The sequence below is a fragment of the Protopterus annectens genome, chromosome 11.part0 (genome assembly GCF_019279795.1).
Source record: "Protopterus annectens isolate FY-2018-M chromosome 11.part0, PAN1.0, whole genome shotgun sequence".
Lineage (NCBI taxonomy): Eukaryota > Metazoa > Chordata > Ceratodontiformes > Protopteridae > Protopterus > Protopterus annectens.
The window spans coordinates 441,018,918-441,033,777 of NC_056745.1; the positions used below are offsets into that span (position 1 = coordinate 441,018,918).

The 14,860-nt window shown below is 36.3% G+C and overlaps 1 protein-coding gene across 1 annotated transcript in view; it reads right to left on the reverse strand.

Moving 5' to 3' along the window:
• SVOPL (SVOP like) overlaps positions 1 to 14,860 on the reverse strand; it is a 716,183-nt gene that overhangs the window by 325,158 nt on the left and 376,165 nt on the right. Inside the window, exons 6-7 of the mRNA XM_044087938.1 lie at positions 10,221 to 10,345; positions 3,376 to 3,439 (exon numbers count right to left, since the gene is read on the reverse strand). Coding sequence (XP_043943873.1) covers positions 3,376 to 3,439; positions 10,221 to 10,345 — 189 coding nt within the window. The remainder of the gene's footprint in view (positions 1 to 3,375; positions 3,440 to 10,220; positions 10,346 to 14,860) is intronic.

The window sequence follows — 14,860 nt, forward strand, 5'->3', positions numbered from 1 at the left end:
AATGTACCATCCAACAATTTCGTAATATTAACATCCAAAAAATCTACCGTAAATAGGTTGAGTATACCAGTGAAAATAATTTCATATTCATTGTTATTTAGATAACCTTTGAAATCTTCCCACTCATCAAGACTACCTTGCCAAATGACCCAACAGTCGTCCAAATAACGACGCCACATCACTAGCTGTTCAGAATAGGGAAAACCCTCACAATAAATATACTCCTTCTCAAAATATCCCATAAAGCGGTCAGCATATATGGGAGCAAAAGTAGCTCCCATGGCTGTACCTTTAACCTGTAAATACCAGTTTCCAAGAAACCTAAATGCATTATGCTCCAAAACAAACTTTAACATTAATAACAAGAATTCAATTTCATCTGCAGAATACAAGCCTGATTCTTCCAACCAAAATTTAACCCCTTTGATTCCACCATAATGGGGAATACTGGTATACAAAGATTGTACATCTAGTGTGCCCATTTGGCAATCACTAGATAACTGTATATCTTCCATCAGTGTCAAAAACTGTTTTGTGTCTTTAATTCTGGCTCGGATCAGATTAAGCATAGGTTTTAGTTTAAATTCAAGGTATTCCGACAGTGGTTCCATAACTGAACCACGTCCTGCCACTATGGGTCTACCTGGGGGGTTATGTAAGGTCTTATGAATTTTGGGAACCAAATAGAAATATTGGAAAGAAGGGCTATCTACTGTTAACTGTGTTACTAACCCTTCACTCACTATACCCTGTTGTTTAGCTTCAAAAAGAAACTTATCCACAGCAAATTTAAACCCTTGACAAGGGTCCATAGACAACAAGCTATAGGAAAAAGGGTCCCGCAATTGTCTATTAGCCTCATTTTCATATTCCAACTTGTCCCAAATAACAATCGCCCCTCCTTTGTCTGCTTTAGTCACTATTATGTTATCATTATTTACTAAAGTTTTTAAAGCTAGACGCTCCTCTATTGTCAAATTATTAGAAGGACACCTAAAAATGTCTGCTTGTTGAACCTGTAATTCTTGTAGAACTAGTTGTTCAAAAGTTCTAACTGTCTTGTTATATGTAGGTTGAAAATTCGACTTTTTAAACCGAAAAATGCCTTCATCCTTCACTACTGGGGTAGTGTCCTGTTGAGCAAAATAATATTTCAAATTTAAATTTCTACAAAACTGTTTTACATCACACACAACATCATAATGTGACACAAAAAAAGAAGGAACAAACCCCAGGCCTTTATTGAGCAATTTTAATTGGCATTCAGAAAAAGAAAAGCTGGTTAAATTAACCACTATTTGGTTAACATTACTGTGAGCATTATCAACATCTTTAAAATGTCCATCTGAAACCGGGTCTGTGGGAACTACCAACTGGCTTGAAACCTCGCCTCCAGCTGGTCGTTTATGATGTTTACGGCCCCCCTCCTAAAGGGGATTTAGTTCTTTTTGGCTCAGGTGACAAAAAGGCATTCATCTCTCCTGTCTTTTTAAATGCTGTCATATTTAAATGTGAATGCACTGATGACGCTTTTGTAAAGCGAAACCGGTCTGTGGGCAGACTGTGCCAGGATTAAATGGCTTTTTCTCTCATGGTGCCTCTTATTTCGAGTGCTGGGAGTGGTTTTGGACTATATATATATATATATATATATATATATATATATATATATATCTATATATATACACACACACATAACCCACGGTGGTGGTGCTGTGGTAGCGTTGTCGCCTCACAGTAAGGCGCTGTCCGGTTCGATTCTCAGCTAAAGCGTCTTCTGCGTGGAGACATGCGTGAATGGGCGTACCTTCATGGAAGGTTGTGTGTCAGGGCTGGTAACTCGGCACGTAAAAATCAACTACCAATCATTAGCGGACCGGAGTTCAGCTGTGGCGACCCCTAACCAGGAAAAGCCGAAAGACACAACAACAACATATACACACACACACACATATATATATATATATATATATATATATATATATATATATATATGTATATATATAGGTTTACCTGTAAAACTTCGAATCACACTTGTGCGAGTGGTCATATCCTCTCATCATAAAAACGAAACTGGAAAAAGCGACAGTTTCTAATGTTTGAAAAGCAGCAAATCGAACAGCCAATTCACTGTTTTTCGAACATGAATGTCGACAACAAAAGTATATGCCGTGTAATGCAGGGGGGCAAGCCCCCCTGCACCCCCACACCCCCCTTCTTTATTATTCTAACTCCGAGATCGCACTACAGCGGGGAATGGAACCATTTCCAACTCCCCACTATAGTGCGCTCTGCCCCTAAATGTCGAATGTGCAATGAGCGACTCTCACTGTGCATTCGCTCATTGCACATTCGAACCGTCTTCCGTTCAAAGTTTTCAGAACTTGAAAACTGTCTTTCGAACATTTGACGGTCGCCCGTGTGCAATACGCACATGTAAACGTAAACCATATATATATATATATATATATATATATATATATATATATATATATATATATATATACACACACACACACACACACACATATATATAGAAAGAGAGAGATTGAGATTGGTTACTGTTAATATCATTCGGCATAATTAAATCATCCACAATATATTAAAAATATTTGTAGAAGGCAGTTACTTCATAATATACATAAATACTACAGATAGAAAATGGATGCTACCTTACATAGAGGCAAAAAAAATGTTGATATGTACAGTATGGATATAACATTCACATATTGAATGGGTAGCTAGAGAAAGTCAAAGTAATAGTTAGTAGAAGAAAAATAAAACCATATTTATTCATATAGACCCCAATATTGAAAACAAAAAGAACGAAAATGAAAGAAACAAGGAATATTTTAAATCATATTACTACGCAGTCAGTAAAACAGTGGAGAAAGATAATACAGAAAAGTAGGAGATTTTGCTAACAGAAATGCTGCAGACACTGTAGGTGAGTAGTAAAATAAGCAGATAAATGTATTCTTTTACTAAAATGTAAAGGGTATGTAAGTCAAGACTTTAAAACTGCCATAGGCATGCACTGCAAAAGTATATATCATCATCTGCTTCTTTTAATCCTGTTATACAAATGGCTTCACATCAAAGCAAACTTATACAATATATTTTTAACCTTCCAGCAATAAATCCTCTGAATCTGCTTCATATCTCATAGGTATGTTCCCGTTAAGCACCTCTCTTTCATACATAAAATTACAGTTCTGACACTTCTGTCTGTATGAGGAAAATGGACTTTAAGGAACATTTTCCTGTGTATCTTAATTTGTGATATCCCTCTATATGCTGAATAATGACAGAGCTAATACTTGTGGCAAAATTGTATTTATTTTTCTGTTAAATTAATAAAAAAAGAATTCTTACTGCAGACATTGGCAACATGTATCCTCTGTATTTAGAAGGCACAAATTCTGTTTTTATAATGTATCTGTAACAAAAGAAAACAAATGCAGATTACATTGAGATGCATATATGCAAATACTAATTCCATGTCAATGCAGAACAGAAGACAGAAACAGGGCAACAGTGTTAGAGAAGTGGCAAAGGGAAGAAATTAAAATTTTCACATGCAAGCTAACACCTTTATGTCATTTTTCTGATCTAAATAGAAGCATACAGTGAGAACCGTATGCGTCCTAATGACCCCTGTATTATAGCATAACTGCCCCTAATGTGTAAAATTTATATTAGTGTTGTTCTATATAAAGCTTCAGTTTTCAACTTTTGGCAGAAATAAAACATTCTAATGAGGCTTTTGTTTTTCCTATCAAATCTTTATCTGAAACCTTTTTCCTTTTAATTCAAATTTCTAAAATTGCTTAGAACTGTGTATGCAAATCCAGAAACCAAGTTAATGGAGGACTTCAGAAATGAAAGATTATCCAGGGACATTTTCATAATGAAACAGATGTACAGACCCTTGAAAGAATCACAAATGTGGAAACTTAATCACAAAAATCAGTAGGTTATTCAATAAACATGTAGCTCCTTTTTAAAATTGTATTTTCCTCTTCAGCTTTTTCCTTTCACACTTATGTAATTTGTCAGTAGAGTACTTCAGCAGTAAAAGCATTCATTTGTCATGCTATTTCTGTAGGCAAATACAGATAAAACCATGACTTTTCCTCCAGATGACCTGGGTTTGACTAGCAGCCTGTGCAATGGATAGGATATGACACAGGTGAGGTGGGAATTGAGCAGTGATTGCCAGACTGCTCACCTCTGAGGGAGGTACTACATTTGGTCCATAGTGAAAAAACAAATTTCTGTGCTTGCCTTGTGGTGTGCAGCACTGTGAACTGCAGGCTGCACATGTGGTAGCAGGCATACAAGCTTATCATTAGCAAGCCATTGCACAAGTGAATCCCTGGTGAGGGACGTAAGAACAAATCAAAAAATCCCAACTACTGTTGAAGATACTACCTTCCACACCTCTCAACCTCTTAGCACAAGAAATCTGGACAAAGCCAAAAATGATGGGGATACAAAGGCCCAAAAATAGAGTCATATTTTAATTACTGCCCTTATAAACTTACAAAGCTGCTATAATAAAAGGTTTTATGTTACCATGAATTTTCTGAAGGATATTAAGTCTGAAACTCCAAATGGCTGTCATTATTTAATGAATTCAGTCCTCACTAAAGTTGCAAACACTTTAAAGAGAAAATCCAGGATGACAGATATCAGCGTGCCAAAGGAGCAATACAAATTTTTGGGGGGCCTCCAGGGGCATCATCCTGGGAAAATTTTGTAATTTTGCATTATACAATGCATGCTTTAGAGCAGTTATGTGACAGATTTTTAACACACATAACTGCTGCAAAATATGTATTTCTATCAAATGATTTATGCTTTTTTGCTTATTGGATTGGATATCAGGTATTCTAGAAACAACAGACAATTGTACAGTAAAAATCCACCATGGCCAATGAATGGATCCAGGAAAGAGTGGCCTAACAGCAACTTGAGACAGATAATTAGCCACTTAGTATTATAGTAGTATCTATAATTTAACAACAGTACAAGCAGCAAATGTCAAAAACAATTCAGCATATTGCACCAAGTGACTAGCGGGCCTGGTTTGTTACAGTGAAGAGTGAAAAAATTGTAATGGCAGTAAGTACAAAAACAACTATACATGCAGGGAACTACAAACAGAGCTACTGGTGAAAAAGTAATACTAGGCCTAATAGTATTAGGTAAGACTTGGTCTATTTTTTTGGTAAGGTTTCACTCAAATTCATTGGGCGCTTTCTTCAATAATATTTCTAGAGACTATCTGCTGATAACAGCAGCTTGTAATCATGCAAAACAAATTTGTAAAACTCACTGCAGGTCATGCTGTAATTCAGGAAAACCAGCAGGTTGGGTTTTACCAAAGCAACGGTGGCTCTGTTTCATTCCGAACTCTACTTGGTGTTCATCATCGAGAAAACTCTTTCTGGATAGGCATTGCTAGCCCCACTGAAAAAACTTCTACCATTTGTCACATGGTGATAAAGTCAAATCATCAACAATGTGCGTCAAACTTTCTTTAGCTGTGCAGAATTTATCATAAAAGTGTCCAAGTCAACTTCCTGCAATAAGCTCATGGCAACGCATGCAGTTTTTACGTTTAAATTTTGGTGGTTTGCTGAGCAGCAAGTGGCGTAGTGCAAAAGTGATACTGTCTTCTGACTCTGAGAAATGAAACCACTTGTTCAGGTAAGTCAAACCCTTTTTTCCTCAATAGACACCTGGAATGGCTACACATCTTTATTTTCAAGAATTGCACGTGTTTTGGATCCAAAAAACATATCTGCTATGTGATTCAATTTTTGTTCTCAAGTCCAGCATTACCAGAAACAGCTCAACGAATGTAAAATCTTTCTGAAAAGATAATTCAAAAACACTGCAGATATTTTGCACAAAGCATAAGTAAGCTTTCTTGATGTTAGTCTTCACCGATTCACGATTATGTATGTCTTCTATGCACAGATTTGCATGAACTCTGTTAGGGCATTCACTGCCTAGAGAAACAAAATGCAAAATGATCGCTGACCAAGATTATAATAACCTACTGACAGCAGGACCCAGAGACAGCCATCTGGTTGGTACATGTCTCAGCAGTTCTTGGTACTCCCAAGTCCACAAATTCAAAAAAATTTTGCAGGTCCATTCTGCGGTTTGCTGGTACAGTGAAGTGACTATAAATGGATGTCACCATGGTTACAGCATCACAGTCCAGTTCATCAATTACCTTCTTCAGCACATTGTGAATCACATGTCCATTGCAGTTAGTTTTGAAGATCTTGTTATTTCTCTTCAGCAACTCTGTGAAGACTGACTGTTTGTGCTCATAACTGACAGTGGTATTATTGGCTGAATACAATGATATGTGCGTGATGTCAAGACCGTGAAATATGTTCACTACAGAACACAGAAGTAGAATGTTAGTCATTGAGGTTAACAAAGTCAAGAAGTTTTTTGTTAAAGCCAGTTTCTACAGTAAAATACTGGACACATATGGAAAACATCTTGAGATTCTTCAATTTTGATGCATCTATTGAGACAGAAAATCTTGAGGTGTTTTTAGTCAAGTCTTTAAAGATTGACTCAACTGACTTCGATGCAAGGACACCGGTCACTAATATTTCTTCCTTATTGCAACTACAGGTGATCTTCTTGCAAATGGCAAAGTTCGGATACAGCTGGTGATAGAGCTTGGCTCCAGTCTGCAGTATTTTAAGAAATGCGATGGCACACAGTGTGACAGATCCTGGCCAACTCTGCTGTCATTGCCAGTTTATCAACTCCAGCTGATGCTGTTCTACTGAAAAAACTGACAATGGCAGCCAATTCATGTGGGTCTATGTTAAATATTCAAACATCCAAAATGTCGAACGTTACATGGTCGAGACCAAATGTGCGCCCCCCCCCACACACACCCTACTTAAATATACCAACTCTGAGACCGCACTTCAGTGCAGAAAAGAGAAATTCTCCCTATCTGCACTGTATGGCGCCATTGAAAGTCAATCTTCGAACACTTGAAATTTCAAACGTTTGGTCTCGACCATGCAACATTCGAAATTTTAAGCATTTGCAGAACTGACATAGACCCTTTCATATAACGGTGTGCTTTTATGTGAGTCTGCGAATGGCTGTGAGTTAGCAAGTCACTTTTTCCACCGTACACCACTGATATGCTCCTTTCACAAACAGTGCAGTAAGCAGTGAACATGCTGTCCTGAACTGCTCACCATGCAAAATCAGTTTGCCATTTGTGACTAAACCGTGACATTCTCTTTTTAGCTTTCTCCACTTTTACCTTCTTGGGTGGTGTGGCCACACAATCCTGGTCTGAATCACTGTCCACACTTGCAATGGCTTCACTCATATCCATTATAAATACAACACTCAACAAAATACGTTCAGTATCAAAAAATAAATAAGACTAAAACAGTAAACATCAGAAGTGGAAACAGAAGTTTTAATGTTGTTATTCAACAAAAACAAAACCTGTTTAACTTTTAAGTACAACCAATTGAAAAATGATTTATTGGTATTTACAGCATGTTTTGAATGGGCAGCACAGGTCTCAACTGCTTAAGGGGCCAGTGTGGAATATAGACCCTAGCAATGTGTGACAAGTAGTCAAAATGTGGAACACCCTATTTTCGGGGTCTATATTATGTAAACAAAGCATTAAAATGTCAACTCACCTTTGACTGACCCTATTTCCCGAAGCTGCACAACATCGAATGGCCAAATCAATTTCTTTCCAAGGGAAAGAAATTGGTTGGCCGTTCTTTTAAATCTGCCCTTTTCCTGACTGTAGTGTGATCTTGGAGTTAGTATATTTAGTTAGGGGGGTGTGGGGGGCACATCTTCTCACATTGGGGGGTGTTGGGGTGATGCCCCCCCCCCACTTTAGTAGTGTTTGTTGTAATGTGGTGTGTGTGTTTGGGCTACTGATTTCTTTTCCTTGGAATGAAATTGGTGATTTGAGGGTTCGATGTTGTGCAGTTTCGAGAAATAGGAGTCGATCAAAGGTGAGTCGACATTTTAATGCTTTGTTTATATAATATAGACCCTATTTTTGCACTGCATGAAAATGTACCATTTCTATGTGGCATGGCTGAAATTTTCTTTCTGCTAAAATCGAACACTTCACAGGTTTTGCATCAATTTACACTTCCTAAATAAGCACAAACCTCTCTAAGTGGACATCACTGAGACTGCTGTAGAATTACTGACTGCACTGTAAATCATTACAAACTTACTAGAACATATTTTTATCAACCTACATTTACAACACAAGTATGCAACTCTAGAATAGCATTGCTGATTACTCATATTAAAGAAACTACATCTAACTCAAAATTAAAACCATAGTCCACAACAGTCTTGCATCAACTTTAATTTGCTGAGCTGTAATCAGCATAAAAATCACTTCAGTTGTACAATAAGCAGCCAGTTCACACACACACAGTTGAATTATCCAGTCTAACTTTTTTTGTTAATCAAATGTCAATAAATAAAAAAAATTATACATGCAGAAACAATTCATACATTGCAGTCTCTGACACAGAAATCCTTCTACTTAACACAAGATGACTAAATGACATTAATCAACTATTTAAACAAAAGCATGTACCGTTCTTCCAAACCACTCTACATCATCTCCTTTATTAACTAAACATATAAAGTGTTCACTTACATAAATGACTGCTCTCGAGACAACCTACTCAGACATTCCCAGCAATCAAGTGTCAATAAATAAGTAAAATAATAGGAAATATTTTTATTTCCAGATGGTAAATTAGTGGATGTTTAGATATAAATGATGGTGTATTTTTGGTTGCACTGAAGAAATAGTTAATGAATAAAAGACTGACTGTTTTATTGGATTACATATATCATGCATACAAATATAATGAAATAGTTTATGAACATCACTTGAAGGCATTAGATCACATTACTGATTCAGTCATTCCGGAGAAACCTTCAAGCATACATGCTTTGCTCAGGAAAACAAGCAAAGTCCCCTCCCAAAACATTGCATGACATATTATATCTACAAATCAAGAAGGCAAATCTTTAAAAAGATCTGGAGCTAACCAGAAGGCCTTTCTCCAAATTTCTGTCTTAGAGTTCAGGACCTCATATTGAAAAGGAATACCCTGCAATATCTAGAATTCAAGGCTTAAATCTTCAGCAGACTTCTTGCAAGCAAAACGTACAGTGGACTAATTATACAACAACATGTGGAAGGTTGACTGTGGCTATGCCCCTCTTTCCTTTACATGAAATCCTGTCCAGCTTATTACACATTGAGCTGTGATGTTTTCCAATGACACTATGGAAATAAACAAATGGAGGCTATTGTACATTACTTTCAGTAGACTACTATTCTGAACACTGAAGGAATACCATACTCTAACTGCAAGAGAAGAACTGATCATACCATAGCAAGCTTTATCCCTGTGATCAGAAAACCTTTAATTTTATAGAAGACTCAAGGCCGAGATAAATATTTGCCAATTACTTTATCTTTGAAGAGTGTAAAGGTTGGGATGGGAGTAATCCAATTTTCAAAGTATTTGAAGAATGCAACTCTTTCTATGCAGACTGCCCTTGGTGAGCACACAGATGTTACACTCATATGGAATCATCACTGGTTTTTGAAGTCATGTCAGATGATGCTATTTCACTCTTATCAGTGAATCACAGTTTGTCAAATACTGCCCTTTTGTGAAAATACTGGTTACAGTTGCTGTGAGATCCTCAACCCTAGAGGCAGTTCTGGCAATTATTGTATTCTCAGCATAGGATCACATTCGGCCTCAGGCTACCAAGCATAAAACCAGTGATGAGCACTTAGAAAAATAATTTAAAAGGTGTCATTTGCCATGCTTTAAAAGACTGAGTTGAGAACTATTGTGAAATATTTGACTGTGAATGTTTGAGTTAGGAAATGATTGCCCAGCTTTGGTACTAACAACTAATTGAAAAGTCAATGGCCTACATCAGCTGCGTAAAATAAAAACAACAACAAAAAAATAAAATAAAAAAAACTTTGTAGCTGTCTTTGATCATGCTAAAGTCTTCAAGTAGGAGGGGACAATGGTGACAGAGTCTCTGTCCTTTCAACCTTGGAACAAATGTACCATAGCATTCAATGAACAGTACTCACATTAACAGAGATCTTAAATACTGTGTCTTACCCCTGAGCATGGCCTGAAACTCCACATCCCACCATGGTACGCATAAAGACAAACCAGCCATATGTTGGTGAAAACGATGTCAGGAGGGAGAAATAAACACCCCAGATGAAACATATAAATATTATCTAAGAGAAAAATATTATAGTACGGTGAGTACAGGTAGAAAATTACTGTGCATAAAAACAACATAAAAGTGCCTGCAACCAAACATCAACTAATATATACAAGGAAGGAGTATAAGCATTTTAATTGAATCACACTTAACTGAATCAGAAATGATTTAACACATTTGACTGAACTTCAGTTCACAGAATCACATTTGACTGAAAATCTTTGTTACATGAGGAGGGAGGCAGCACCATCACACCCCCCTTACTTAAATATACTAACTTCACATCTCCACAACATTGGAAAAAAGAGAGAACTTGTATGGTAAATCAATGGATCTGGCATAATGGTTAAGGTCTTCGCATATTAGACATAAGGTACACAGTTTGATTCTAACCTCTTATTATTAGCTAGGCTGAAAAATGATTCCTTCAGGGCATTCAACTTAGTATTCACAGGAACCTATAAGCTCATTACATGCCTTATTTGCAAATCATGCAATGCATATCTTCTGACTTACCTGTATCCAGAAAGAGCACTAGACTTTGATCAAGACATTTCTTACTTTACAGACTATACATAATGTCAGTCTTAGGTGTGAAAGGATGCAGCAACTAACTGAGACAGTAAACAATACACCTTACTTAAAAACAATATATATATATATATATATATATATATATATATATATATATATATATATATATATATATATATATATATATATATATTTCTTTAGACCACCACAAACTCCTCACATATAGAAATACAAATTTTTCATCATCCATTGCTAATCCTGCCCTTTTACTAGCTACTAAGTTCTTCCCCACAGAAACCTGCAATACCTCTACATCACCTCCCTGACTAGTTTACCTAATCAGCACAGACTACTGTTTCTGTTCCAGGCACATAGGCTGCCAAGCTCAATGACTGGTAGGATCACTGTATATTTACCAGTCTATGCAATGAGTTATAGAGACATATACAGCATAATGTCCATAATAATGCATAACGCACAAACCTAAAATAAAGCCTACAACAGTAAAATAATGCACTGTTCACTTAAGCCCACAAAGCAAAGTCACAAAACATGAAAAATCAACAAATGAAAAACAAGGCATAAGATGGCAGTGTCCAGAATGTACATAATGAACTCATACCCTCCCAAGCAAAGCAGGTTACTACAATCAAAGACCTAAAAAAGAAAAGGAAAAAAAAAAAACATTTATCTTGCATCAGCAAATAGTACAGTTTTCTGTCCTATGCCATACATCTTGATCCTGTAAAGAACTAGAAAGATAAAGAAAATGTGATGTCAGATAAATATCAAGGCCGTAATAACAGTACATTTCCATGGAATGCCATTGCAGAGTACACATCTCACCTTATCCAACTCAAAGTACCACCAAGCAGTCTTATTGCCACTTCAAAACCTCTGGCCAAAATCTTAATAATAATAATACCCTACCAAAATAAAAACCTTAAACCCCAGTTACACAAAAAAGTATACCTCCACACTCATACGGTGCAACATACAAACCCGAGATTAACTAAACACACTCCTTTCTCACTGCTATATGCAGTCAAATCACTTGTCCAACTAATCATGTAACACAGATGCCAGTCGCACACTAGCCAATCAAACTGCCTCCTTTCAAAAAATTGAAATTTATCCGTAAACTGCAAGCAGAACTTTTTGAAACATGATGAAACAAAAATATTCTTCACATTTTCATATAAAAATATAGTCAATGAGTTGGGGAAAAATCCACTTACTTATAATGATTCGAAATAATTTTCCTTCTACTCCAGAGACCAGAAGAAAAATCCAAAACTGCAAACTATAAAAATCGATGCAATGTACAACAATAAGTACATGGGGCATATAGTGGTCAGCTGTGTAATTTCTTGTTTATCATATATGCATGAGGGAAGGGGTTCAGACTTCTAAATCCCACTTGTGGCTCAATGACTTATTGCACAAGTCACTTGATCCAGTTATCATGCACCATCCAGAGCCTAACTTCCACTTATATTGCATATGGTTACACAAATGCTATTTTCATTGATGCATTGCATTGCAGAATATTTAGGCATTAGAGGTCAGATACTACGCTGTTTGCAATTTGGATTTTTAAGTAACCTGAAATGACAGGGTTTAGCAAAAAAATTGAATCCGGCAACCATATGATATCTCCCATCTTCTACAGGATGTGTACTTTATTTGCAACCCTTCTAAGTGGGGGCAAAAGAGAACTGAAGGTGCAAAAGCTGTAAAATGTGAAGGCAATTGGTATCAGCCTTTATGCTGTCTAATGGTAAGGGGAAACAGAGTTAGTAGAATACACAGCCTAGTAATAAGTACTCATAGGGATGAAGGCAGTTTTAAAACTGAGCAGATCTTCCCTTGAAAACAGGTCTGTCCCTACTCAGATTCTCAAAGAAGAAAGTTCAGGGCAGAATAACCATTAAAAAAATGAAAGGACAAGACAGCAGGGCTATATAACCAACAAGAAACTGCAATGCCCTTTCTATTAATATTAGGAAACCATAGCATTTAATGGCTATGAAAGACACAGACCCACAACTGTCTGCTTTCAGAAACCAGATTTTACATTACCAGAGTACTGTCAATGGCTGTCATATGGTACATATTTACGTACAGGAACATAAGTCCATAAGTGTGTGCGTGTGCACATATATATAAACATATGCACACATATGTTGCAGTGTATGATCACACTTTAATACTACATTGCACCATGGCATCTGGTGATTCAAGTGCTACAATATGTGTTGCTGTAGTCTAACCTTATTTATTTGAGACATTTATTTTTAAATAAAAAGCTTTACAAACTTTTTATTGAAACCACAGCCAAAATAAATGTAATGTCTTCCTTGGTGGGATCATGTTAGAGGTCCACAGAGTTTACTGGATGTGTTTCTGTGCATGTACAGCATGTGTCTGTGAAAGTCTAATAGACACGTCTCATAATTCAGCATGTTCATGTCACTGAGGCTAAAGATCACCATTAATCCTCATGAGAACCAGTGTGGGGAAAATCAGTTTAAGAGGAATATTATCACCTGAACAGGAAACTAAAAATATTCACCAATAAGATGAAATGTGAGACTGGCACTTATGTATCACATACTGTGGTGCAAAATATAAATTATGCAAACATAATAATACACTTTAAGACTATCCATTGCTTGATACTAATAAAATATTAGACACTCAAAACCATTAGAATATGTCAAAAACTCTTATCTATTGGTGTTATTTTTGTTGACAGTCATATTGTTATCTTTGCTTTGAAAAGAATGAAATATGACTTAATGACAATAAAAACTAATTATTTTTAAGAGGACAGATGGAAGCTATACAACTCCTTTCATGCAGGGAAGTAAGATAACAGTAGAACGTTTAATACCCAAAGACTACAAAAAAGTAACACATTTTGGATGGCACAGTTGTTAGCATTCTGACTTATAGTGACTGGTTCTCAGGTCCATATTTTAGTTTGGGTATCTTCTCCGTAGAGTCTGCACATCCTCACTGTGTCTGTGAAGGATTTTGTTGACCAGTCCAATTAATTTCCACATTCTAAAAATAATGTGCAAAGTGAACTGATACTTCACTAAATTGCCTCTAGGTGGTGCACTGTCATGTGTGACTGAGAATCCCACACTAGACTGGTGACTTACACGAGTTTAGTTTCTCTGCCTTGTACCTAAAGTCCCCGTCATAACCATGAGCTGGATAAGCTGATAATCAGAGAATGAATAGTTTTCATTTTGTAAAAGCAGAAGAATGCACGATTTACTAAACAAGCAGAAAGTAATACTCAAAAGTTGTCAAACCCATAATATAAATGTAGCACAGAAAGCAAAGCTGCAAGATATCTGGACTCAGTCTGACAGAAAACAATAAAAATATCATTTAAGAAATAATTGGATTTTATTGGGAAAAAAATTGTAACAGAATCAGTTATGATCAATATATATAGGGTCATAGATTCATAGGTAGGTACTAGGATATTGGCCCTAAGGCCTATATAAATCTTGCCAAAAAGGTACCCTGGCTTTTACCACCCAAGAAAATTATTTTTCTGTGCCCCTGTTGAGCAGAGCCACAGAAATTATTTTTTTTCTCTAGTCAGATGATGAGATGGATTAAAGTTATCTGAAATTGTATCAATACCCTATGCTCATGTAACTATGTACTATATGTGTGTGTTTGTGTGTGTGTGTCTGTGTGTGTATATACATCTATATCTATATATATATATATATATATCTATATATATATATATATATATATATATATATATATATATACGGATCTAGGACTATTGAACAAAAGTTCAATAGTCCAAATCCACAATAACCGAACACACTTTAACGAAAGCGCTCTCACCAAAAAAGTGCTTTCATTAAAGTGCGTTCGAAACCCCCCCCAAAAAACAATAAATCTTCTTTTATGCAGGGGGTAAGCCCCCCTGCATCCCCCTACTTTTATATTCTCACTC